The sequence below is a fragment of the Cetorhinus maximus genome, chromosome 32 (assembly GCF_964194155.1).
Source record: "Cetorhinus maximus chromosome 32, sCetMax3.hap1.1, whole genome shotgun sequence".
Taxonomy (NCBI): domain Eukaryota; kingdom Metazoa; phylum Chordata; class Chondrichthyes; order Lamniformes; family Cetorhinidae; genus Cetorhinus; species Cetorhinus maximus.
This window is the reverse complement of record NC_135910.1, coordinates 14,802,843-14,827,485: the sequence shown is the minus strand read 5'-3', so window position 1 is coordinate 14,827,485 and position 24,643 is coordinate 14,802,843. Positions and strand designations below refer to the sequence as shown.

Here is a 24,643-nt window from a genome sequence, read left to right as displayed (position 1 = left end):
AGGAAACAGGGTCTGGAGGCTGGGGGGGGTCTCTCGAGTTAGCGACACCTCCTCCGCTGCCGTAACCTGGGATGGGCCAGTCAGAGCATCAATCTGTCCACTGGCGCCAGCCTCCCCCCGCTCCCCCTCCCACCTCACTAGCACCCCCCCCACCCCCCAATGCTTCTCATGGACAGGAGCCGGTGTTCATCGGAAATGCTGAGAGTTTATAAAGATCTCACTGGCCCACAGCCACGGCCAGATCAGCAAATTCTGGAAAACACATCAGTCGTGATGGCTCCTTCTAGCCCCCTATCTCCACCCCCCGCACTCCACCGCCCTCCCCACAAACACCAGGAGCGTTCTTGGATGGATTTCACACCATTACCAGCTGGGAGGCAATCCCTGACAGAACCCCACCCCCTCCCTCCTGCTCAAAATCCCATCCCCTTGACATCTCTCCAGGGACCTTCCAGGTTACACAGCAGCTGTTAGAACACTTTGCAAATCCTTCTTTCGCTGAGGTGGGTAGTGGTCGCTGAAGTTCCTCTTCCCTGCCCTCGTGTGGTCAGCCAGATCACCAATCCTCCTTAGCTGTGGTGTCCTTCAGGTGACAATGTGGTTAAGAGGTTCTTCCACGAGTCATATTTCTCACAGAGCCCCACTCCTCTCTGCCACAGACTGGTTCCCCCTGCGATTATAAACCCATGAGATTCCCCACTCTCCTTCCCCTCGCTATTTCAGAACAACACAGTCACCAAGCCTGATGTTACCCACTTGACCCTCACATATTCCCTAGCACTCCGAGGACAGGTACAGCACGGGGTTAGTTACAGAGTAAAGCTCCCTCTACACCGTCCCCATCAAACACTCCCAGGACAGGTACAGCACGGGGTTAGATACAGAGTAAAGCTCCCTCTACACCGTCCCCATCAAACACTCCCAGGACAGGTATAGCACGGGATTAGATACAGAGTAAAGCTCCCTCTATACTGTCCCCATCAAACACTCCCAGGACGGGTACAGCACAGGGTTAGATACAGAGTATAGCTCCCTCTACACTGTCCCCATCAAACACTCCCAGGGCAGGTACAGCACGGGGTTAGATACAGAGTAAAGCTCCCTCTACACTGTCCCCATCAAACACTCCCAGGACAGGTACAGCACGGGGTTAGATATAGAGTAAAGCTCCCTCTACACTGTCCCCATCAAACACTCCCAGGACAGGTACAGCACAGGGTTAGATACAGAGTAAAGTCTCAATAATATACTCTAGCCTCTGGACAGTACTACAGACTGCACCTGCATGAGTTCCAAATTCCTACATCTGCCACATTATGATATTGCAGTCAGAATGCGCATTAAATCAAGGGAAGCTTTGTGCTGTGGCTTGGTGTCAGCAACAAACTAAATAGGGATTGCCCCAATTCATTTACTCAAAATTCTGAGGGGGCCAACACACTGGAGATCGAGTTATTGGCGAGTGGGGAACTCACTGAAAACCAATCCTGAACCCTTCACTCACAGGCCTCTTTAGTGATGGGGCGTCTCCTGTAAAATCCCCGAGTGACAGGACACGTCTTGCGGTGAAAGACCCTCTCTGCCTCCTCTCTTTCTTAAAACCGGATCGGACCAAACGCAGAAGACAAACCAAGCTCCCAGCGTCTCCGCAAATATTATTTTAATAACCGTACACACCGTACAAAACATTTAAAAGCGCTCAGATGACTACCCTCTGATCACTAGCTGTACAATCAGTTAACGGAACAGAGAACAGAGAAAGTCCGAATACGAAGATCGTTTCCCGAGGGAAATCGAATCACGGCTCCAATTCGATTATATCCAGCTTATTTACAACACAAAAAGGTCCCTGAAAAGTTCATCGTTTGGTGGCTCAGGGTCACTTGCCAGTCGTGAAGGAGCTGACAGGCAGTGCGAGCAATCTGCTTCCCCCAAGTGGGAAGCAGACAGAGAGAGAGAGAGAGAGAGAGAGAGAATCGCAGGACAAAATAGCGCTCGGTCAACTGGGTCTCAACCAGACGCTCCCCCCCAGAAAGGTTCTTGCGTGATTAATGATGAAAATAGGAGGAGAGTGTCGATGCTGCCACCTTGCAGGGGGCGCCACTGAAGCATTGGTGTCACGATGGTGGTTCACTGGCTTGAACAGCACAGGCTCGACGGGCTGAACGGCCTCCTTCCTGCGCTCGATAACACGCAGAGCGGCAGCTGACGGTCTGGAGAAAGGATAGCCTGGGTTTGGAGATTGCCGCTCGAGTTCCCAGTGTCCGAGCCCCACAGTCGTGGGCATCAGGGGGTGACCTGGCGTTGTCAGGCTGCGGGGCTCCAGGGGGTCTGGCGTCCCACTGCTGTCCGAATGGATCGGTCGCTGCCCAGTACACAGAGAGCACGAGTCTCCCTCCTCACACCACAGGCCTTACTCTCGGAAACAACTGGAAAAAACAAAGCAAACAACGAGGTATTAAAAAAATACAACTCTTGGAAAGGATGTGCTCAGGACGTCTCAAGGCAGCTGACAGCAAATGAAATCGCTGTTGTCATGTGGGAAACGTGGCAGCAGTATGCGCACAGCAAGATCCCACAAACAGCAAACTGAGAATCTGTTTCGATGAAAGGTCGCCGACCTGAAATGTTAACTGCTTCTCTCTCTCTCTATCTCCACAGATGCTGCCAGACTTGCTGAGTATTCCCAGCACTTTCAGATTTCCAGCATCCGCAGTATTTTGTTTTTGAATTTTTTTTTTTTTAAAAAGAAAAGGGATAATGATTAACCGGGAGAATGAGGGGAACTCCCCTGCGAAGTAGGGGCCTTGGGGTCTTGAACGTACCCCCCCCCCCTGATTAATCTGAAAGACTGCATCTTCGACAGTGCGGTACTCCCTCGGTACTGTCCTTGGGAGTGACGACAGTGATTTTTGTGCTCAAGTCTCTGGAGTGGGATTTGAACCCACGACCTTCAGATTCTGAGGCGAGAGTGCTACCCACTGAGCCGTGGCCGCCAACTTAATTTAGCAGCAGACCTCAAATGTTTCAGTACTGTGGGTCTAGCTCTCTCCTGAGAAAAGGAAAGATCACTGGGAATATTAGCACCTATGGTGGCTCGCAGAACTGCAAAGTACCAGGGTCCCTCCTCCTGGATTTTGGTGAATAGGGTCAAGCCGTGATGGCTCACAGAGGCGAATAGCCGGCCAACCGTCACGGTCTCACCTCACTTGAGGAGCGATACAGGATTCCCAGCAAGAGTCACCAGCAGGGGCGGGCAGCAAGACAGCGGAAATAAGCACTTACTCCGAGGAGGTTGTAGGGCACGTAGCCCTCTCTGCCAAAGAGCGAGGCCCACCACCAGTTATTCTCCTCCTTGTCCCCTCGCCGCAGAATCGTTATGGTGTCGCCCTCACGGAAGGAGAGCTCGTCACTGTTCTCCGCCTCGTAATCCCAGAGCGCGTATACGACAGCGTTGTTCATCATCCCCGCCTGCTGCTCTGCACCTTGGAGGGGAGAAAGGGAAAAAGGTGAGGCGTCGGGGGGTAGAGCCGACCGAGAGAGAGAGAGAGAGAGAGGGAGCCCAGAGGGAGAGCGCAAAGAAAGAGGGGGGGGGGGGGGGGGGAGAGAGGAGTGAGAGGTGGGAAATGGAGGGGAGAGAGAGGGGTGAGCGGAAGCAAACAGAAAGGGAGGAAGAAAAAAAGGAGAGACAGATCTGAAGAAGTTGAAGGTGTCGCTCTGGGGGTTTGTACTCACTGAACAGAAATCGAGCGCATTCCTCGTAACCATCCAAGTAACGGTCACACTTCTCCGCGGCTGTGTCTCCGTCACTCAATGTCGGCGAGAAGATGGCCGCTCCTTTCTTCACCAGCAAGGTGCAGATTGCCAAATCGTTACAGGAGGCTGCACAGTGCAGAGGGGTCCTGAACGCAGAGAAATATCTAATCAGGCAAAAACCAACACGTACGCGGCTCCTGATCTGCACTGGTTTAGGCTGCTCACTCCCTTCCCTTCCCCTCCCCTCCCCTCCTTAATTCAAGGCATCAATTCCTGCTGGCATTCATCTTGTGAGAGCCTGATCAGCAACCAACCGCTGGCTGGCCATTGGACTGCGAGAGGCATCACAGCTAAGCAGCTTCCAATATCCACACACACACAGGCACTTTCTGGTAGGCACTGGTGGATAATGAGCAGGGGAGGGGGGCAGGAACCCTGACTGATTCCCCTGCCCTGTCCATCGCAGGAAGACTGAAGACTAATCACAGTCCCGACAGAGAACAAATAACTCACCCCAGGCTCAAGATCAAACTTGGAGCCTTCTGCCCTCCTCCAATTCTAGTTGCTTGCACGTCCCTAATTTCCATCGCTCCATTATTGGCGGGTGTGCCTTCAGCTGCCTGGACGCTATAAGCTCTGGAAATCCCCCCCCTTAAGCCTCTCCACCTTTCTCTCTCTCTCTCCCCCTTTGTTAAAACCCTACCCCTCTTGACAAGGTTTTGGTCACCGGTCCTAATATCTCGTTATGTGGGTTGGTGCTAAATTTTATTTGGTAACACTCCTTATGAAGGGGCCTTGGGGTGTTTTACGGCATTAAAGGTGCTATATAAATGAAGGTTGCGGTTCCTGGTCTGCTTGAGTCCTGCCCCAGAGAATCCGTTCACCCGCCTACCTAACGTGAGGGGCGCTGTTGTGACAGGGCGCGGAAGCTGTTTGGTAAACTAACCATCCGTAGCTGTCAGGCGCATTGATGTTGACGCCAAAATTGACGAGGAACTCGACGATGTTGTAATGGCCGCCGCACACAGCATTATGGAGCCCCGTGATGCCCTCGTCGTTCGGCTGGCTCGGGTCGTTCATCTGGAAGGAGACAGAGGGAGGGCATAAGGTCAGCAGGTCATGGGGGAGGGGCTAGAAGAGCACAGGTACATAGGAAAGAGGAGTGGGTCATTCGGCCCTTCGAGCCTGCTCCGCCATTCAATATGATCATGGCTGATCCTCTATCTTGATGCTATACTCCCACTCGCTCTCCATACCCCTCGATACCCACTTTAGAGTCCAGAAATCTATTTCCTTCTTAAACACACTCAATGACTTGGCCTCCACAGCCCCGTGGTAGAGAATTCCACAGGTTCACCACCCTCTGAGTGAAGGAGTTTCACCTCTTCTCAGTCCTCAATGATCTATCCCGTATCCTGAGACTGTGACTCTCCAGCCAGAGGAAACATCATCCCTGTATCCAGTCTGTTCATCCGTCAGAATTTCATACGTTTCAGTGAGATCCCCTCTCATTCTTCTAAACTCCAGTCAATACAGACCTGGTCAGCCCAATCTCTCCTCATACGACAATCCTGCCATCCCAGGAATCAGTCTGGTGAACCTTCGCTGCCCTCCCTCTATGGCAAGTATATCCTTTCTTAGGTAAGGAGACCAAGACTGCACACAATACTCCAGGTCTCACCAAGGCCCTGTATATCTGCAGTAAGACATCCTTGCTCCTGTACTCAAGTCCTCTCGCAATGAAGGCCAAACATACCATTTACCTTCTTAACTGTTTGCTGACCCTGCGTGCTGGCTTTCAGTGATTGATGTACAAGGACACCCAGGTCCCTTTGTACATCAACGTTTCCCAATCTATCACCATTTAATCCACCCACCAAACAAGAGCATCAGTCAATCTCCACCCTCGGAGGTTCCACCCCTCTCCTGACACCCAATGGACTCAAGAATGAGTCTGGCCTTGCACTCCCCAAACCAGCCAACAGGGGGCTGTAGTTATAGCTCCTTTAGGGTGCCCTCCAGTGGAAGCAGGGTTTAATTACACATCCGCGTGCACAGAATCAGAACGGTAACAGCACAGGAGGCCATTCAGCTCATCGTGTCTGTGCTGGCTCTCTGTAAGAGTAACTCAGCTGGTCCCACTTTTCCCCCATAGCCCTGCAAAAAAAAAAAATTTCCCTTCAGGTAGTTAACTCTCCCCTCAATTGAACCTGCCTCCACCACAGTCTCAGGCAACGCACTCCAGATCCTAACCACTCGCTGCGTTTTAATTAAAATAAAATGCTTTCCCTCGTCGCCATTGCCTTAAATCGGTGTCCTCTGGTTCTCCACCCTTCCTCTCTCCTCCGTCCAGAGCCCCCTCACGATTCCGAACACCTCTAGCAAATCTCCTCTCGAGGTTCCCCCCTCCGAGGAGAACAGCCCCAGCTTCTTTCTCCATTCTAACCACCCGACTGAAGTCCCTCAACCCTGGAACCATTCTCGTGAATCTTATCTGCAGCCCTCTCCTGTGCAGCCTTCACATCCTTCAAGCGTGGTGCCCAGAATTGAACGTAGCACCAATTTCCAGTTGGGCTATGTTGCCCGTTCAGTCCGATCCACCATTCAATAAGATCATGACTGATCTGTCCTTGAATTCCATCTACCTGCCTTGGTTCCGTTACCCTGGATACCCCCAACCTAACAACAATCAATCGATCCCCGTGTCAAAATGTTTTAATGTCCGCCGCCGCACTCCCTCCCCCTCGACTCTTCCCAGCCTCATCAGCTTTTCAGGGGAGAGAGAGAGAGAGAGTTCCAGATTTCCACCCCACTCTCTGTGAAGCCGTGCTTCCTGACAGGTCTGACAATAAATACCTGACGTCGGAAGCAAAACGCTGCAAGGTGCTGGAAACCTGAAATAAAGAGACAGAAAATGCTGGAAAAACTCAGCAGGTCTGGCAGCGTCTGTGGAGAGAGAGAGAGAGAGAGAGAGAGAAAGTTAATGTTTCTGGCCCCTATAGGAACTCAAAACGTTAACTGTGCTTCTCTCCCCCCACAACAGACGTTGCCAGACCTGCTGAGTTTTTTGCACCATTTTCTGTTGTTGTTGTTTCAAATGCCTGATGGTCACAGTTTATTTGACACACACGGGGGGGCCGAGAAAGTTCTGGAATGGGTGGGCCTTAGGGAGTCAGTCTCTGCGGTGCCAAGCAGGGGCCGGTTTGCGATTGCACCAGAGAGGGTAACAGAGGAGATTTTACAAGGACGTCGCCGGCCACGGAGAATTTTAGCCACGAGGAAAGATCGGAGAGGCTGGGGGGTTGTTTTGTTTGGAACGGAGGCGGGGGTGGGGTGGGGTTTAATTGAGGTTTGCAAAATTCTTCACGGCTGGATAGAGTGTGCGTGTGTGTAGGAAGGACCCGTTTGCCTTAGCACAGAGATCAATAACTGAGAAAATAAATTTCAAATCATTGGCAGGAGGGTTAGACAGGAGCTCAGGAGAAACCTTTTCACCCAGAGGGGGTCTGGAACTCTCCACCTGAAAGGGCGGGAGAGACAGAAACCCTCATCACATTTTTAAAAAAAAAGACACTTGGATGCGCACTTGAAGTGCTATAACCTACAGCTGGAAAGTGGGATTAGGCTGGATAGCGACTTGCCACCAGCACAGACATGATGGGCCGAATGACCTCCCCCCGTGCAGTAAACATTCTGTGTTTCCGGTTAAATCTGCGTTGAAGGAATTGAAGTGTCTATGACGAAGATTCTGGCTGACTGGGAACTTCGCAGCTCCACAGTGACCCTGCCAGGCACTCGAGAGAACTGCAGCGAGGGAGAAAAACATCCTCCCATTGCTGCAGTCATCCAAAGCGCCAGGGGGGGTCACTGTTGGGCTACTGGACTCAAGAGCCCTGGAGCCTAAATATTTTATAGAAATGATCAATAGAAATGCTGCCCAGGGAGGGAGGTGGGGGGTGAGGGAGTGCAGGCAAAACCTAAGGTGACAGGTCAAATGATTGTGAGTTTACCTCATACACCACGCGCTTCACCACGTCCATCTCCCCAAGCAATGCTGCGTCCAGTAAGACCACCAATGGGTTCAATCGTGCCCTTGTTTTCCTGCTCAGCCCAGGCCAGTTGGCTTGCTTCAGGATCGAACGCGTCACCTGGAAAGGTCCAGAGAGAAAAACACGTCAGCAAAGCCTCTCTTTGCCCACAAAGCATCACCACGTAGATGGCACATACAGGGCTAAACATCAAACCAGCACAAGTGATCTAAGTAACATGTCTGACTTTCCTGCTTTGTCCATCCAATAATGGTCCCAGAGGGAGACATGATTCAAACAATCAGATTGTCAAAGACCAGACTTGGGACTAGATCACTTTATATATCATATATCCTGTCCCATTAAACACTCCCAGGGCAGGTACAGCACGGGGTTAGATACGGAGTAAATCTCCCTCTACACTGTCCCTATCAAATACTCCCAGGACAGGTACAGCACGGGGTTAGATACAGAGTAAATCTCCCTCTACACTGTCCCCATCAAACACTCCCAGGGCAGGTACAGCACAGGGTTATATACAGAGTAAAGCTCCCTCTACACTGTCCCTATCAAACACTCCCAGGGCAGGTACAGCACAGGGTTAGATACAGAGTAAAGCTCCCTCTACACTGTCCCCATCAAACACTCCCAGGACAGGTACAGCACGGGGTTAGATACAGAGTAAAGCTCCCTCTACACTGTCCCCATCAAACACTCCCAGGACAGGTACAGCACGGGGTTAGATACAGAGTAAAGCTCCCTCTACACTGTCCCCATCAAACACTCCCAGGACAGGTACAGCACGGGGTTAGATACAGAGTAAAGCTCCCTCTACACTGTCCCCATCAAACACTCCCAGGACAGGTACAGCTCGGGGTTAAATACAGAGTAAAGCTCCCTCTACACTGTCCCCATCAAACACTCCCAGGACAGGTACAGCACGGGGTTAGATACAGAGTAAAGCTCCCTCTACACTGTCCCCATCAAACACTCCCAGGACAGGTACAGCTCGGGGTTAGATACAGAGTAAAGCTCCCTCTACACTGTCCCCATCAAACACTTCCAGGACAGGTACAGCACGGGGTTAGATACAGAGTAAAGCTCCCTCTACACTGTCCCCATCAAACACTCCCAGGACAGGTACAGCATGTGGTTAGATACAGAGTAAAGCTGCCCGTTGTGCCTCAGTCCCAACCTGGTCGCACCAGGGCGTCACTTAAGATCATAAGAAATAGTCCATTCAGCTGATCGAACCTGCTCCCCCACTTTCAAAAACCTTTCAAATAACCTATTTCACAGGAAAACTGTGGCAGTCGGCGGGATGAGAGGAGACTGCACCCAGTCACCTCCTCCCTCTCCCGAGGTGGACCGAGCAGAAGAGGGAGCAGCCTCCTCTTGGCGTCTGGCATCAGGGAAAAGGGTGCGACTACGAAGTGAACTTACGGGCACCGTGGGCGGCAGGGTCGGGGACTCCAGCACTGGGGTCGGGAGAGCGGTAGGGAGGTCAGCGTCCGAGGTGGGCGAGGTCTGAGGCGAGGTGGACGAGGTCAGGGGTGCCGCGGGCACAGGGAAGGCGGCAGTGCCCTCGCTGTGCTCCTGCTGCCTCTTCTGGCTGCTGCGGGTGAAGAGTTTGGTCAGCTGCTGGTACTTGTTGGCCCGCTTCTGCGCGGGGCTGGGCTGGGCGGCCGGCGGCTGCTCGATGGTCGTCCGCCTCTTCAGCGCCCGGGGTATGGCGGCTCGAATCCGCAGCAGCTCCTCCATGTCCTGAATGGCCTCGGTGTCCGGCAGGGAAACCGGCTGAAGCCGGGTGGGGCTGAGGGGCCGCGGGATACTCTCGGGGTCCACGGCGTCGCTGGGCTGCAGGATGCTGGCGATTTCGGACTCTACCTCACCCGCCTCCACCAGGGGAAGGGGGGAATGCCTGTTGTCCGGAGGCGGAGCTGGGAAATCGAGGATCTTTCTGCTGACTGTAATAAAAAAAAGAGGGAGAGAAAATGGCGCAAACATTTAAATCAGAAACCCACAAATCGACACAACACACACTGATCCTAATCTCCAATTTATCACTCCTCTCTTAGTCATTTTTTTAAAAAAAAATCACTCACGGGATGTGGGCATCACTGGCCGGGCCCAGCATTTATTGCCCGTCCCTAATTGCCCCTCGAGAAGGTGGTGGGTGAGCCGCCTTCTTGAGCCGCTGCAGTCACTGTGGTGCAGGTACACCCACCGTGCTGTTAGGGAGGATTTTTACCCATGACTCATTCCCCTATCACCCCTGGGCTCACTGACCTACACTGGCTCCCAGCCAAGCAATGCCTCAACTTTAAAACTCTCATCCTCATTTTCAAATTCCCCCATGGCCTCTCCCCCACCCCCTCCTTATCTCTGTAATCACCTCCAGCCCCCACAACCCTCCGAGATCTCTTCGCTCCTTCAATTCCGGCCTCTTGGGCATCCGATTTTAATCGCTGCACCATCGACGCCCGTGCCTTCAGCTGCCTGGACCCTAAGCTCTGAAATTCTCTCCCTCCCTCCCTCTCTCTCCTCCTTTAAGATGCTCCTTAAAGTCTACCACCACTTTGACCAAGCTTTTGGTCACCTGTCCCGATATCTCCTTATGCGGCCTGGTGTCAGACTTTGCTTTTGAACACTCCCGTGAATCTCCTCAGGACTCTTTCCCTACTCTAAAGGCGATGTAATTTAACCCTTCCTCGGAGCGAGCGCAAAGGACACCGACGCTCCCTAATCCCGCTGGCTCACCCAGTCACTCACGTCAGAGTCTAAACACAGAGTCTAAGCAGGCTATTCAGCCACAGGGGCGTCACTGATCGAATGCATCCACGCACACACTTTCCAACTGGACTTTCGAGACAGAGGGATGTGTCGGGGCAGAGTGATTCCACCCCACCCCACCCATCCCCAATAGCATTCCAGCACAATGCCCTGAAGCCAAAACCCATTGTTCAGCGCAGAACGAGACCTGGGATCCCTCCAGCTCCTCGGTGTCAGCGTAACTCCCAGACAGAAGATCGTGGGTTCGAGGCCCCACTCTGCAGACTTGAGTACATAATCCAGGCTGACACTCCCAGTGCAACACTGAAGGAGTGCAGCGCTGTCAGAGCTGCCATCTTTTGTTGAGACATTAACAGGAATTTGCGTTTACATAGCACCCAAAGTGCTTCACAGGAGAGCTGTCAAATGGGATCTGGCATCGGGCAACATGAGGAGATAGTCAGACAGGTGACCAAAGGTTTGGTCAAAGAGAGATGTTTTCAGGAGAGTCACTGCCCACAGACAAGCAGGGCATTCACCTGCTACCCTAGCCAACATTCCACCCTCAACTAACCCCACCAAAAATGGATTAACTGGTGACACAGCTCACGGGTGTTTGCGGGATCATTCTGTACACAAAATGGCTGCGTTTTTCCACACGTGAACAGTGACTACACTTCAAAAGCATTTCAGTGGCGGGAAGCACATTGAGACACCCTGAGGTGAACCACGCTATACAAATGCGGTTCAGTGGGTAGCACTCTCACCTCAGAGTCGTGGGTTCAAGCCCAACTTCAGAGACTTGAGCTTAAAATCTAGGCCCAGTGCAGTACTGAGGGAGTGCTGCACTGTCAGAGGTGCCATCTTTCAGATACCCCCGTCTGCCCTCTCGGGCGGACGTTGAAGATCCCGTGGCACAATTTCGAAGAGGAACAGGGGAGTTCTCCCCGGTGTCCTGGCCAAATATTGATCCCTCAATCAACATCACAAAATACAGATTATCTGTCCATTATCACGCTGCTGTTTGTGGGATCTTGCTGTGCACAAATTGACTGCAACATATCCTACAACAGTGGCTACACTTCAAAAGGTGCTTCATTGGCACTTTGGGACATCCTGAGGTGGTGAAAGGCGCTAGAGAAATGAAAAAATCTTTTTGCCCCAAAAAAATCTTGCTGCAGTTCAGTAAAGAATAGAGCTTCACAACTTATTGACAAGGCAGATGTGCAGACGTAGACGTGCAGACGTAGACGTGCAGACGTAGACGTGCAGACGTATACGTGCAGGCAGACAGGCAGGCAGACAGGCAGGCAGGCAGACAGGCAGGCAGGCAGGCAGACAGACAGACAGACGTACAGACAGACAGACAGACGTACAGAGACAGACAGACGTACAGAGTCAGACAGACGTACAGAGTCAGACAGACGTACAGAGACAGACAGACGTACAGAGACAGACAGACGTACAGAGACAGACAGACGTACAGAGACAGACAGACGTACAGAGACAGACAGACGTACAGAGACAGACAGACAGACGTACAGACAGACAGACAGACAGCCTCACCTTCCTGTGCGTGTTGGAGCTGTGGGTATCTCTTCACGGCGGTGGCTGCAGGGTACACCGGAGGGAGCCTGGTGGGGGTGGGCAGCCTTCCTCGCCTATTCACGATGGTGGGTCTGATCAGCACCGAGAGGGGCAGGACGTTCCTACGTTCCTTGATGGGAGAGGCCCGTGGACCGTCTGGGGGAACGCTGGTCCGGGCCAGTGTCGGAGGGGGCAGACTGGGCCAGGGGGAATGTGGGGAGCCGAGGAGGGCAACCTCGTATCTCCGGTACGAGGGGCTGGTGCCCCTGGGGAGCGTCCCGTATATTTGAATTGAATCGTATATTTTGCTTCGCACCCCTGCGGCCTGGAGGGAGAGACACCAAACAAAATTAATTCACTTTCCCCTCACCCATCACAGCCTCTCTCGTCTGTGTACTCTAACAGCCGCCTCTTCTCCAAATTACCCCTTCCTTCAACACGACTTTGCTGCCACCTCAGAATTACATTGCGTTGTCAATGAGGAACTACCTGGTCATTGTCACATTGCTGTTTGTGGGAGCTTGCTGTGCACAAATTAGCTGCTGAATTTCCTACCTTACAACGGTGACTACACTTCAAAAGTACTTCGTTCATTGGCTGTAAAGCGCTTTGGGACCCCCCCACAACACCTCCCCCGCCCCCCAACCCGAGGTACGAAGGGCGCTATATAAATGCAAGTCCCTTCCCGAAATTAAAAACCTCTCCTTGTTTCCTTCTCGAAGGCTCAGTAAAGAACGGATCGCACGCACGTCAGTTGAAATCTTACTGCCTGTGCCGATCGAGGCTGTGGCTATTTCCTAACGGTGGGAACGCCTGAGCTTCCCGATACCCCGCGTGAGGATCATCGGCAAAAAAGTCAGCTCGGGGTCGGGGGGGGGGGTGGGGAGAGTGAGAAAAAAAGGAGATTGTTTTCTTCAGCTGGGCCTTTTATGATCTGAAATCCATTGCTCGAAAAGGGCAGTGGAACCAAACAGTGGCTTTCAAAAAGGAACTGGATAAATACTTGAAGGGGAAAAGCAAGTGTAGGGCTAGGAGGAGAAGTGGGAATATTTGGATAACTCCTTCAAAAGACCCAGCGTAGGCAGGATGGGGTGAATGGCCTCCTGCACTGAAGTACAACTCTATTATTCCTTGCGTACTCCAGTCCCACTGAATTGGATGGCTTCATTTAGACAACAGTTGCCAGACCGATTCAGTGCTTCACCCCATAAATCTCTGGTTTCCTTGATGGCGCAACAGTAAAAATTGGACAAGGGTGTTCCTTTAATCCCAGAAGGCAATATCTGGAATTCGAATAACACAGCACTCCCAACACCCAAGTGTCAGAGGTAAGGCGTTACTAAAGAGGTGTAGACCTAAATTGTAGAAGTCAGCGTTTTGGTATAAGGTGGAGTCGCTGAGATAATTTATCCCACCATAGCTGTACATAGCCTTGGGTCAGTTCACATCTGGAGACGTTAGTTGATGATTGCACACTGCTCAGTTCCATTCATAACATCTCACCTACTGAAGCAGTCTGTGTCCACATGCAGCAAGACCTGGACTATATCCAGGCTTGGGCTGATCAGTGGCAAGTAACATTCGCGCCACACAAGAGTCAGGCAATGACCATCTCCAACAAGAGAGAATCTAATCATCTTTGCTTGACGCTCAACAGTATTAGCGTCACTGAATCCCCCCACCATCAACATCCCAGGAGTCCCCATTGACCAGAAACCTAACTGGACCAGCCATATAAATACTGTGGCTACAAAAGCAGGTCAGAGGCTGGGAAATCTGCAGTGAGCAATTCATCTCCTGACAGCCCAAAGCCTGTCCACCATCTACAAGGTACGAGTCAGGAGTGTGGTGGAATACTCTCCACTTGCCTGGATGAGTGCAGCTCCCACAACACTCAAGTAGTTTGACAGAATCCAGGACAGAGCAGCCCGCCAAATCGGCATCCCATTCACCTCAACCATACATTCCCTCCACCACCGGCATACAATGGTCAGCAATGCATACCATATACAAGATGCACTGCAACAACTTGCCAAGGCTACTTTGACAGAACCTTACAAACCCACGATCTCTACCACCTAGAAGGACAAGGGCAGCAGGCGCATGGGAACACCACCACCTGCAAGTTCCCCTCCAAACCATGCACCATCCTGACTTGGAACTATATCACTGTTCCTTCACTGTCGCTGCACCACACGGACTGTGGCAGTTCAGGGCAGCTCACCACCACCTTCTCAAGGGCAGCAAATGTTGGCCAGGCCAGCAATGCCCACATCCCTCGAGTGAATTAGCATGCTCAGTTCTGGGCACCACATCTCAGGGAGGACGTGTCAGCCTTAGAGAGGGTAGAGTGCACATTCATCAGGATCCTACAGTGGGAATTAGCTTAAAATTGAGAGACAAGGTGACATAAACTTGGCTTGTATTTCAAGATTGGCAAGGGTGATCTAATCAAGGTGTCCGTATTTCGAGTTGAAGGGTGATCTAATCGAGGCGTTTAAAATGATTCCAGGATTCGATGGGGCAAGTACAGAGCAACCGTTTCCTCTGGCAGGGGAATCCAGCACCGGGAAGTGGAGGAGGCAGGGGGAATAACCTCTGAGTGAAATCAGGAAGCACTTTCCCATGTCTAGAGGGCTGTGGAAACCTGGGACATTCTAACATCATCAATTAAAATTTTCAGACTCGAGATAGATAGAATTGCTTTGGGTTAAGGACATGGGGCAAAGATGGGTAAATAGAGTTGAGACACAGATCAGCCTTGATATAACTGAATTGCGGGATAGACTTGAGGGATTGAACAACCCAACTGCTCAACACTACAGCCGCCAGTGTCTTTCTATGGCCACTTTAGATTCTGATCATGGCTTACCTTGTTTGGTAAAACTGCTAAATCAAGATCCGTTTGTCTCCAGGAGCCTCCTTGCTTGGCTGCGTTCCAGATCTGTTCGTGCTCTGTAATGACACAGACACAAATACAATTAGATTTAACTCTCCTCAGGCCCCCTTGGCATTACGGGGGTCCAAAATGGCAAGGGGCCCCGGTTATCAGCAGCTCGGAGGGGGGGGGAGGTGGGGGGGAGAGCGTGACAGAGACCCTCACGGCCTCGTCGGTCGGTTTGCTTGCCAACCCTTGGCTAAGGAACGTTGCTCAGTGAACACTATGTCTTTTCTGTGCACTAGAGAGGTAGGATGTAGTTAAAGACAATGGACATGGGAAAATGAAGAGGCCATTCAGCCCCTGAAGAATGGGCTGCCATTCAGCTGGCAGATCTGACCTGTCTTGGTCCCATAACTCATATATACTAGCGTACGAAGTAGGCCATTCAGCCCCTCAAGCCTGCTCTACCATCCAATAAGATCATAGCTGATCTGACTGTGGCCTCAACTCCCAATCCCATCTACTCCTGATAACCACTGACTCCCTCATTAGTCAAGAACCTACCTAGCTCTGCCCTAAAAATATTCAACAACCCTGCTTCCAGTGCTCTCTGGGGAAGAGAATTCCACAGATCCACAACCCTCAGAGAAAAAAAAATGTCTCCTCATCTCAGCCTTAAATGGGAAATCCCTCATTTTTAAACTGCGTCCTCTGGTTCTAGTCTCTCTCACGAGGAGAAACATCCTTTCACCAGCCATCGGCCCAACAAAAAGTTATCAGTCTCAAGTGTGACAATTTTAATTAACCCCCAGCCTCAACAGCTTTTATTTGGGGCGGGGGTGTTGGGGGTGCGGGGGGGGAAGAGAGGCTTCCAGGTTTCCGTGTTTTGTGTGAAGAAGTGCTCCCTCACACCACCCTTGGACACACAAACACATTCACAGTCTTATTTTCCAATCAGGGTTAACAGGGACAGGAACACCTCTGAATGAATTTAATATGGCACCTCAGGCTCTAATGTCCTGGTTTGAGTACCCCAGTACCACACCTGCATTTTCCCCACAGGGTATGTCTCTGCAATTTGCATACAAGTCTACTTCTTGACTGAAGTACCAGGGATGACCAGAGAAGCTGGGAGTGTCCAACTTCGAACACAGGAAGACAAGGGGAGACAAGATTCTGAGGGGGTTTGACAGGGTAGATGCTGAGAGGATGTTTCCCCTTGTGAGAAGAATCTAGAACCAGGGGACACAGTTTAAAGATAATGGGTCTCCCATGTAAGTGGAGAAGAGGGGGGAATTTCTTCTCTCCGAGTCGCTAGTCTTTGAAATTCTATCCCAGAGAGAACAGTGGAGGCTGGGTCTTTGAATATATTCAAGGCTGAGCGGGACAGATGGTTGATTGACAAGGGAGTCAAGGGTTATGGGGAACATACAGGTAGGTGTAGTTAAGGTCACAATCAGTTCAGCCATGATCTTATTGAATGGTGCAGCAGACTTGATGGGCTGAATGGCCTTTACCTGCTCCTATTTCTTATGATTTGTAGAGGCATTCAAAATCATGAGGGATAGGACATAGGGAGAAACTGTTTCCACTAGCAGGACGGTCGGTAGCCAGAGGACCCAGATTTAAAGTAATTGGCAATAAGGCCAAGTAGGAGATGAGGAGAATTATTATTATTTTTTTAAACACAGCGAGTTGTTGTGATCTGGAATGTGCTGCCTGAAAGGGCGGTGGAAGCAGATTCAATAGGAACTTTCAAAAGGGAATTGACTAAATAGTTGAAAAGGTGGAAGTTTACAGAGTTCTGGGGAAAGAGTAGCAGGGAGTGGGACTAATAGGATACCTCTTCCAATGAGCCAGCAGAGGGATGATGGGCCGAATGACCTCCTCCTGTGCTGTATCATTCTACGATGTAAAGCTTTCATACCCAGGTTGAGGATAATTAACATATTGCTTCCCAGAGTCTAGACTTACTGCTCTCATAGCTGTGGGTCTGTGAAGGTTTCTTCTCGTACGCAACGTCCAGATCTGCCTCGGCCCAAACACTAGGCATTTTCTTTTTCTTCAACGTGTCACCTGTGAGAAATGAATAAGTTTATCATCAACTCCACAATCATTTACCCTGAATTTCAGTGCCATCAACGGCCAAGTATCACTGGTATCAGCAGGAATGAGCACAGTCCTGCTACACTGCAAGCAATCCTCACCTGGGATAAACAGTGAGTGTACAGTTACACAGTGAGTGCCCCTTACCCCGAATAAACAACCTGGGCAATTAGAAGCTGGTCCTGTAATATATCCTGGTACAAACTAGTGTGGCTGGGGCTCTGGTTAAACAGATACTAGGCCAAAGCTACAGTTACATAGTGAATAATCCTCACCTTGCTGAGCCAACAGTGGCTCTGTACAGCTATAGCGAGTAACCCTTACTCTGAATAATTTGGGACTCTGTACAGTTACTCAGTAACCCCTACAGTCATACAGTAACAGTAGCCGCTCAGTCACGCAGTAACTGTTACCCTGAATAATTAGTGACTCCATTGCAGTATTACAGCCTGCACAGTCAGTTACACAATGACCCTTACCAGGACTCTGTAGAGTTACACAGTAACCCTCCACAATTGCAGAGTCACACAGTAACCCCTCATCTGAATAATTAGTGACCTTGCTTGAGTTGAGGCCAACCAACTCAGCTCTTGCTGCGGGTGGGGCTTGTAACATTTCTGGCTGACATAACTCTTGAGCCATTGGTAGGTGGGGAATGAGCAGAAAGAGAAGCTGACATCTTATTTCATATAATTCGAGCTCCTCATTACAGTCAAGGGAACACATCAAAAATCTTCACCTGTATTGACGTTGAATGCTCCAGGATCGAGTGCAAAACTAGTCTTCACTCTTCCTCCCAGCGAACCATCCTCTGCTTCAGAAGGCAGTTTGTGAGGCTCGGGAGCCCTCAAGGTAGCTGAGAGCAGCGGCTGAACATTCTCACGCGGGCCAACTCGGGTAAACGGATCTATTGAGTAGCAGGTTCCGGGATATGCCAACGGGCTCTGACTGAACAAGGCTGGCTGGTGAGGGGACTGGCGCTCCAAGGTGCCACTGGGTGAAGACTGGGACTCGTAGACAGGACACACGAGGGGGTAGGCGGAGGGGTCAGGTTTCTCGAGTGGAGTCATGGGGCTAAACCCTTGTCGGGGGGAGGGGGCTTGATCTGGCTGAGTGCGTGGCTCCTGTGAGTAAAGCATTGGAGAACCAGGAAACATTGGACGAGGAGAGGGGGCTCGATCTGGCTGAGTGCGTGGCTCGGAACCAGGAAACATTGGACGAGGAGAAGGGGCTCGATCTAACTGGGTGCGTGGCTCCTGCTGTGAGTAAAGCACTGGAGGAGTGACTGAATTGTAAGGAGAGGGAGACCAATGCGGTGTCAACAATTGTGGGTAGGCTTGTGAGGGATGTGGTGACTGGCTTTGAGTCATACTAACAATGGGCAACAGCTCACTGCATTTACTCTGTGATTCCAACTTGCTTGAACCATAGGTGTTGGATGCTGCCACAGTGGTCACTGGGCCGTCTTTTTGATAGGTCTGAAACTTAAAAAAGAAAATGCAAAACTTCAAACGTGATCATCGACCTGAAACATTAACTCTTTCCCCCCCACAGGTGCCTCCCGACACCTGCCAAGCGTTTGCCAGCGCTTTCTGATTGGCATTGCAGATTTCCAGAATCTGCAAGTATTTTCCTTCTGAATCTGTGCGAACCAGCCACAGGTGACATATAGAATTTAATTTCCTCTCTCCCTTCCCCCCACCCCGTCCTGTGGTCAGCAGTGCCTCAGTTGGTAGCGCACTCGCTTTTGAGTCAGGAGCTCTTGAATCAAGTCCCACCACCCCCAGGGGGCTGAGCACAAAAAAAAACAAATCAAGGCTGACACTCCAGTGCAGTACTGAGGGAGTGCTGTCTTTCGATGGGATGAGCTCCGCCTGACCCCTCTCGGGTGGATGTAAAAGATCCCACTGCACCAATTCCAATAGGAGCAGGGGAGTTCTCCCCAGTGTCCCCGGCCAATGTTTATCCCTCAATCGACATCTCACACACACAAAAAAAAACCCAGATGATCTGGTCATTATCACATTGCGGTTTGTGGGATCTTGCTGTGTGTAAATGGGCTGCCACATCGCAACAGTGACTACGTTTCAAAAAGAATACTTCGTTGGCCGCAAAGGTCTTTGGGACATCCTGATGTCATGAAAGGCGCTATATAAATGCAAGCGCTTTCTCGTTTCACAACGTTACGTTTCCCTCCTCCCCGGATGTCCAAGTAACCCCCATGCATACCTTGGCTTCCTGTGGTGTGTTGTCAGTAGCCGCACAGCTGCTCTGCGTGGACCACATCGAATCCAGCTCCTGTGATAATTTGTCCAGTTTAAACGTCGCATCGTTGAGTTTCTTTTGCTCAGATTGAAACAGGTGGTCTGTCTGGCATTCTTTTATTGAACGGGGGTGGGGGAAAAAAAAAAGGAACAAGAGGGAGAGACGTCAAGGAGGGAGACCTGAGAGATGATGGAGAGCCTGGGAGCTGTTTCATGGTTAAAGAGTCTAGCGCTGCCAGAAATGCCCCACTCAACAATGAACATCAGAACAGGAGGGAGCCATTCAGCCCCTCGAGCCTGTTCCGCCATTCTGACCTGTGTTGTAACTTCATTTACCTGCCCTGGTTCCATTTTCCATTTTAAAAAATGTCCCCCGCGCTCAACATGTTCTTTTGGGGAAAGTTTTTCCAGAGTTCTACTGTTCTTTGAACAAGCGCTTCCTGTCATAACCTTAAAATTAGAGCTAGGCAATTCAGGGGTGATGTCCCCTCGTTGTGACAATCCCCCCCCCCCCCCCACCCCACGACCCATGAACCCCCCCACCCCCCCACTCCACCAACCCAACCCCCCCACCCCCTGCTGCACTCCCCACCCCCACCCCCCCACCGAGAAGATCGAGAGAAACTATCTCCCCTATCACACCCTTTAACCATCTTAAACACCTCATTAAAGGGGGATTGGAGTATGGGAATAAGGAAGTCTTGCTACAATTGTACAGGGCTCTGGTGAGACCACATCTGGGACACTGTGCGCAGTTTTGGTCTCCATACTTAAGGAAGGATATACTTGCAGTGGAGGCTGTACAGTGAAGGTTCACTAAATTGGTCCCTTGGATGGGGGATGTCCCTGTGAGGAGAGGTCGAGTAAACTGGGTCTATATTCTCTGGAGTTTAGAAGAACGAGAGGTGATCTCATTGAGGCCTACAAAATTCTGAAGGGGCTCAAACAGGGATTGTTTCCACTGGTCGGGGAATCTGAAACACGGGGCCACAGTCTGAGGGTAAGGGGTCGATCATTTAGGATTGAGGAGATGAGGAGAAGTTACTTCACTCAAAGGATTGTGAATCTTTGGAATTCTCTATACCAGAGGGTAGTGGGTGCTCCATCGTTGGATACATTTAAGGCTGGGATAGACAGATCTTTGGCCTCTCGGGGAATCAAGGGATATGGGGCGTGGATGGGAAAAGTGGGAGTTGAAGCTCAAGGTCAGCCATGATCATATTGAATGGCGGAGCAGGCTCGAGGGGCCGGTTGGTCTACTCCTGCTTCTTGTCTATCGCCCCTTAATATTCTATACTCAAGGGAATACAAGCTGAGCCTATGCAAGCCGCTCTCATAATTTAACCCTCTTAAACCCACTAACATTCGAGTGAATCTGCGATGTGCCCCTTCAAAAAGAGATTTGCATTTATTGCTGAAAAAATAGAGGCATGTCGAATCTTTTCTGTCTTGTCCTCAACAGGGCACTTTGCAAGAAGTGCTGGGCAGTTAACTGTCAGTCACCATCAATTGGTGCATTCTCCATGGCAACGCCTCTACCGGAGTCCACTTGCCAACCATCAGCACTCTCTTCTCTCACAGTATAAATAGTTATTTTCCCCTTGTATTAGTATTCTTGCAAATGTCCTGATGAGTGCAAGACGAAAAGCTTCAACACCTTTTTTTTTTCAGCAATACTCAATTTCTGTATTACCAAACGTCTACTTGAATTTATATAGCGCTCATCACGGCCACCGGACGGCTCCAAGCGTTTTGCAGCCAATTGATACCTTTTGAAGTGTAGTCACTGTTGGAATGTAGGAAACACAACAGCCAATTTGTGCACAGCAAGCTCACTCAAACGCCAATGTGATAATGACCAGATAACCTTTTTTTCTATGTTGATTGAGGCCAGGACGCCGAGGAAAACGCCCCTGGTCTTCTTCGAAATAGTACCTCGGGATTTTTTACATCCACCCGAAGGGGGAAGGCAGGGTCTTGGTTTAAGGTCTTATCCAAAAGATGACACTCCCTCAGTATTGTGTTGGAGTGTCAGCCTTGATTTTCGTGCTCAAGCCCTGGAGCGGGACTTGAACCTGGGACCTGGTGACTCAGGGTCAAGCGTGCCATCCATTGAGCCACAGCTGAAGATCAATATATCCTTCCGGAGGTGTGGTGCCAAGAACACAGCACTCCAATTGGGATGTGAATGAGGAGGCAGATGGAGGTAACCCTAGAAATGACACCGCCATTGACAGTGGGCTTTTCATACGCACAGAATCCCCCATTATAGGCAACGGCCTGTATAACGGGGCAGTGTCAAGAGTTCTCTGTTACATTCCACAGCTCACTGTCGAAGAATGCATCTAGATTCTTATTAGGCATTGGGAATCAAAGGTAATGGTGGGGGTAGATGGGAATGTGGAATTCAAAACACAAGACGACCCAGCCATGATCTTACTGAAAGGCAGAGCAGGCTTGAGGGGCCAAATGGTCTTTTCCTATTTCTTGTGTTCTTATGTAGTTAAGCCATAAAATCTAGTACATGTGCACCAATTAAAGGGGATTAGAAGGGTTTAAGTACACGAGCAGAGCTTCACAGGGGCAGAGATGCAAAAAGAAAACAAATCTTTAAAGCAGCTAAAAACGTCACAGGTTTGCTGCGTCAAGCACAACACAAGAGTTCGTGTTTAACATGAGCTTCGCAGTGGCCGTGCTGCGGAGAGTCTGAATACAGGGCAACACCTGTGGGGAGCAGGGGAGTGAGGTCTCACCGCGTAAAGCTCTTGATAGGCACGGTTGGCTTTCGAAGAAGAGCAGGGCAGTTCTCCCTGGTGTCCTGGAGCCAACATTTATCCCTCAATCAACATCCACAAAAACAGAGTACCCGCTCATTTTCACATTTGGCGTTTGTGGGAGCTTGCTGTGCGCAAATTTGGCTGCTGTGTGTATTACATTACAAGAGGAGCTACACTTCAGAAAAGCGCTCCGTGGGTTGCAAAGCGCTTTCCGAGATTGTGACAGGTGCTATGTAAATGCAAGTCAGCCTATCTTCACAACCTCCTGGTAGAGTCACTGACTCCGACACTCGATGAGGTTATCGTCAGTGAAAGGCAACTCAGGAAAGAGGTATCAGGGGAGCTGACGGTCCATTCGACAAGACCTCAGGGAAAAGATATCTGCGCAATGTTACGAGGCATTTGTTGAAGGAACAGATTGCGTACAGCTCCATAACGCACGTTAGTGCCCTTGGGGTCCACAGCGACCGCTCGCTGACCAGAGGCTGCCTGGCCAGTTATACATGTTGAGGGGGAAACAGGACCGGGCGTTCATTGCAACGCTCCCACAGTCGACTGCCCAGGCACGCTCGCAAAGGAGAGCAGGGGTGGCCGCTGCTTGTGACAAACACGCCAACAAGAGTCAGGGGAGGAGAACGAGGGAGATAAAGGATTCCACATAGAAGCGGGCACTTAAAAACTTTCAACGTAGCCATGGGAAAAACAGTTTCAATCACCAACTTGGATTGAGGGACCTCTCTGCTTTATCTGTCCTAGGGCCACATTGATATGGAGATAGACTTACCTAACATAGCTGGAAAGACATTGCCCAAGGGTGATGGGCTGACTTCAAGCTGTTCGTCCGTCATTCTTCTGCAAGCGTACGGTGTGCTGTTGGGGCACAGCTGATCGAGTAACACGGAGACCCTAAAGCGAAAGCAGGATACATGTGAATTCACAAATGCTACAACAACATGGTTGGGTGGTCTTGTGGCTCAGTGAATAACGTCCCTGCCTCTGAGCCAGAAGCTCCGGGTTCCAAGTCCCACTTCAGGACTTGATGGCCAAGGAAGGTGCGTTCGTAATGCGGCCAAACAGGTTGATTTGGCAAATTTGCAAATCCTTCCGACACACGCCAATGGCAGCCAGTAAGAGTGGGAGAGACTCCTGGTCAGCCGTGTGATGGAAAGAAAAGTCGGAGCCTCTACCATCACTATCCATAGCTCCAGACTACAACATGCATGTAAAAGTGAATGCTGCGACAGCATGTCGGACTCTGAATGAACTGTAACACACACCACTACCACCACAACATGACTGCATGAGCCAAGACCCACTTAACCCCATTTAACAGAACTGCTACAAGCAGGACAGAGGTTCCCAGCAGCCAAGATGCCAACCATGGTTTGGTGGATCATGTTTTCACCTCAGAGTGTGAAGGTTCAAATCCTACTCCAGACACCTGATCACACAATCCAGGCTAACACTCCGGGGCAGTACTGAGGGAGTGCTACATTATTGGAGGTGCCTTTTTTTTTTTGGACGAAATATTAAACCCCATCTTCCCTCTCACATAAGGAAAAAGATCCCATGTCGGCATTTCCAGGAAGAGCAGGAGCTGTTCTGCCCGGTGTCCTGGGCCAATATTTACACCTTCCGCCAACATCACTAAAGCAAATTATCTGGTCATTAGCTGTTGGTGGCATCTTGCTGTGCACCAAGTGTCTGCTGCATTTCTTAGCGTACAACAGTGACCACACCCCAAGTGCACAAAGTGCTTTGGGACGTCCTGAGGTCACGAAAGGAATTCTTTCCTTCGGACGTCTGCAGCAATATAACTGTTCGCCGTCTAAATCCAGAACTGGTGCAGAGATCCCGCCAGAAAATAATCAACAAAGCAGCAACAACTTACAATTTATGGCTTCGGAAGGTACCGGGACAACGAGCAGTGCACCCCGTTGGAGAAAATAAAACAACTGGCCCAGTACCCACTGGCAACTGCCTTTGGATTAGTAATTGGAAACTTGAGCCCTGTGCTGGCAGCTAAAAGCACACAAGGAATCTGCATCTACTTACAACATGAAGAGTCTTGTTAACTGACAGTGGAGGTGGTGTGGAATTGGTTATTAAGCCCGCTCGATGAAAGCTTCAATTGGATGATAGTATATGTGTCAGGAGACAGAGGGCTCTCTGTAGCTGCGACGTTGAAACGTGAACTGCACTGGAGTGACAACAGCTCATGCGAAGACCTGTATATCCTGCTGGCTGGACCCACCCAATGTTCCACAGTAGCAATTGAGTCAGCCAATATTTCTGGGTGGGGACACCACTCCTATTGTTCCCTCTGGTTGCTGCTGTGGAGAGAAAGGGTGAAGCCATTTTCGCTGCTGTTTCACAATGAGCCAAGCCAGTGAAATCAACTGAGTCTAGTTTGTTACCACTGTCGGCCTTGTTGATGGTAGACTATGGGAGAAAGTGGAAGGGATAGGTTGG

General features: G+C 50.6%; 1 protein-coding gene across 1 annotated transcript; it reads right to left on the bottom strand.

Annotated features, from left to right (window-relative positions):
- Positions 1-1,642: 1,642 nt before the first annotated feature.
- On the bottom strand, positions 1,643-24,377 carry ppp1r13l (protein phosphatase 1, regulatory subunit 13 like). Its single transcript, XM_078533071.1, has 13 exons — positions 24,227-24,377; positions 22,956-23,077; positions 19,360-19,508; positions 17,870-18,614; positions 16,999-17,100; positions 15,016-15,098; positions 12,123-12,468; positions 9,228-9,751; positions 7,767-7,904; positions 4,703-4,836; positions 3,736-3,902; positions 3,286-3,485; positions 1,643-2,429 (listed from the first exon to the last, which is right to left on the bottom strand). Exons 1-13 carry the CDS (start codon positions 24,229-24,231, stop codon positions 2,400-2,402), a joined length of 2,745 nt encoding a protein of 914 aa, XP_078389197.1. The 5' UTR covers positions 24,232-24,377; the 3' UTR covers positions 1,643-2,399.
- Positions 24,378-24,643: the final 266 nt, after the last annotated feature.

Coding starts and splice junctions, on each gene's coding strand:
- ppp1r13l (XM_078533071.1), bottom strand. Junction 17,101..17,869: donor AGCATTCAACGTCAATACAG/GTGAAGATTTTT, acceptor CATTTCTCACAG/GTGACACGTTGAAGAAAAAG. Junction 9,752..12,122: donor GCTCCAACACGCACAGGAAG/GTGAGGCTGTCT, acceptor TTTTTATTACAG/TCAGCAGAAAGATCCTCGAT.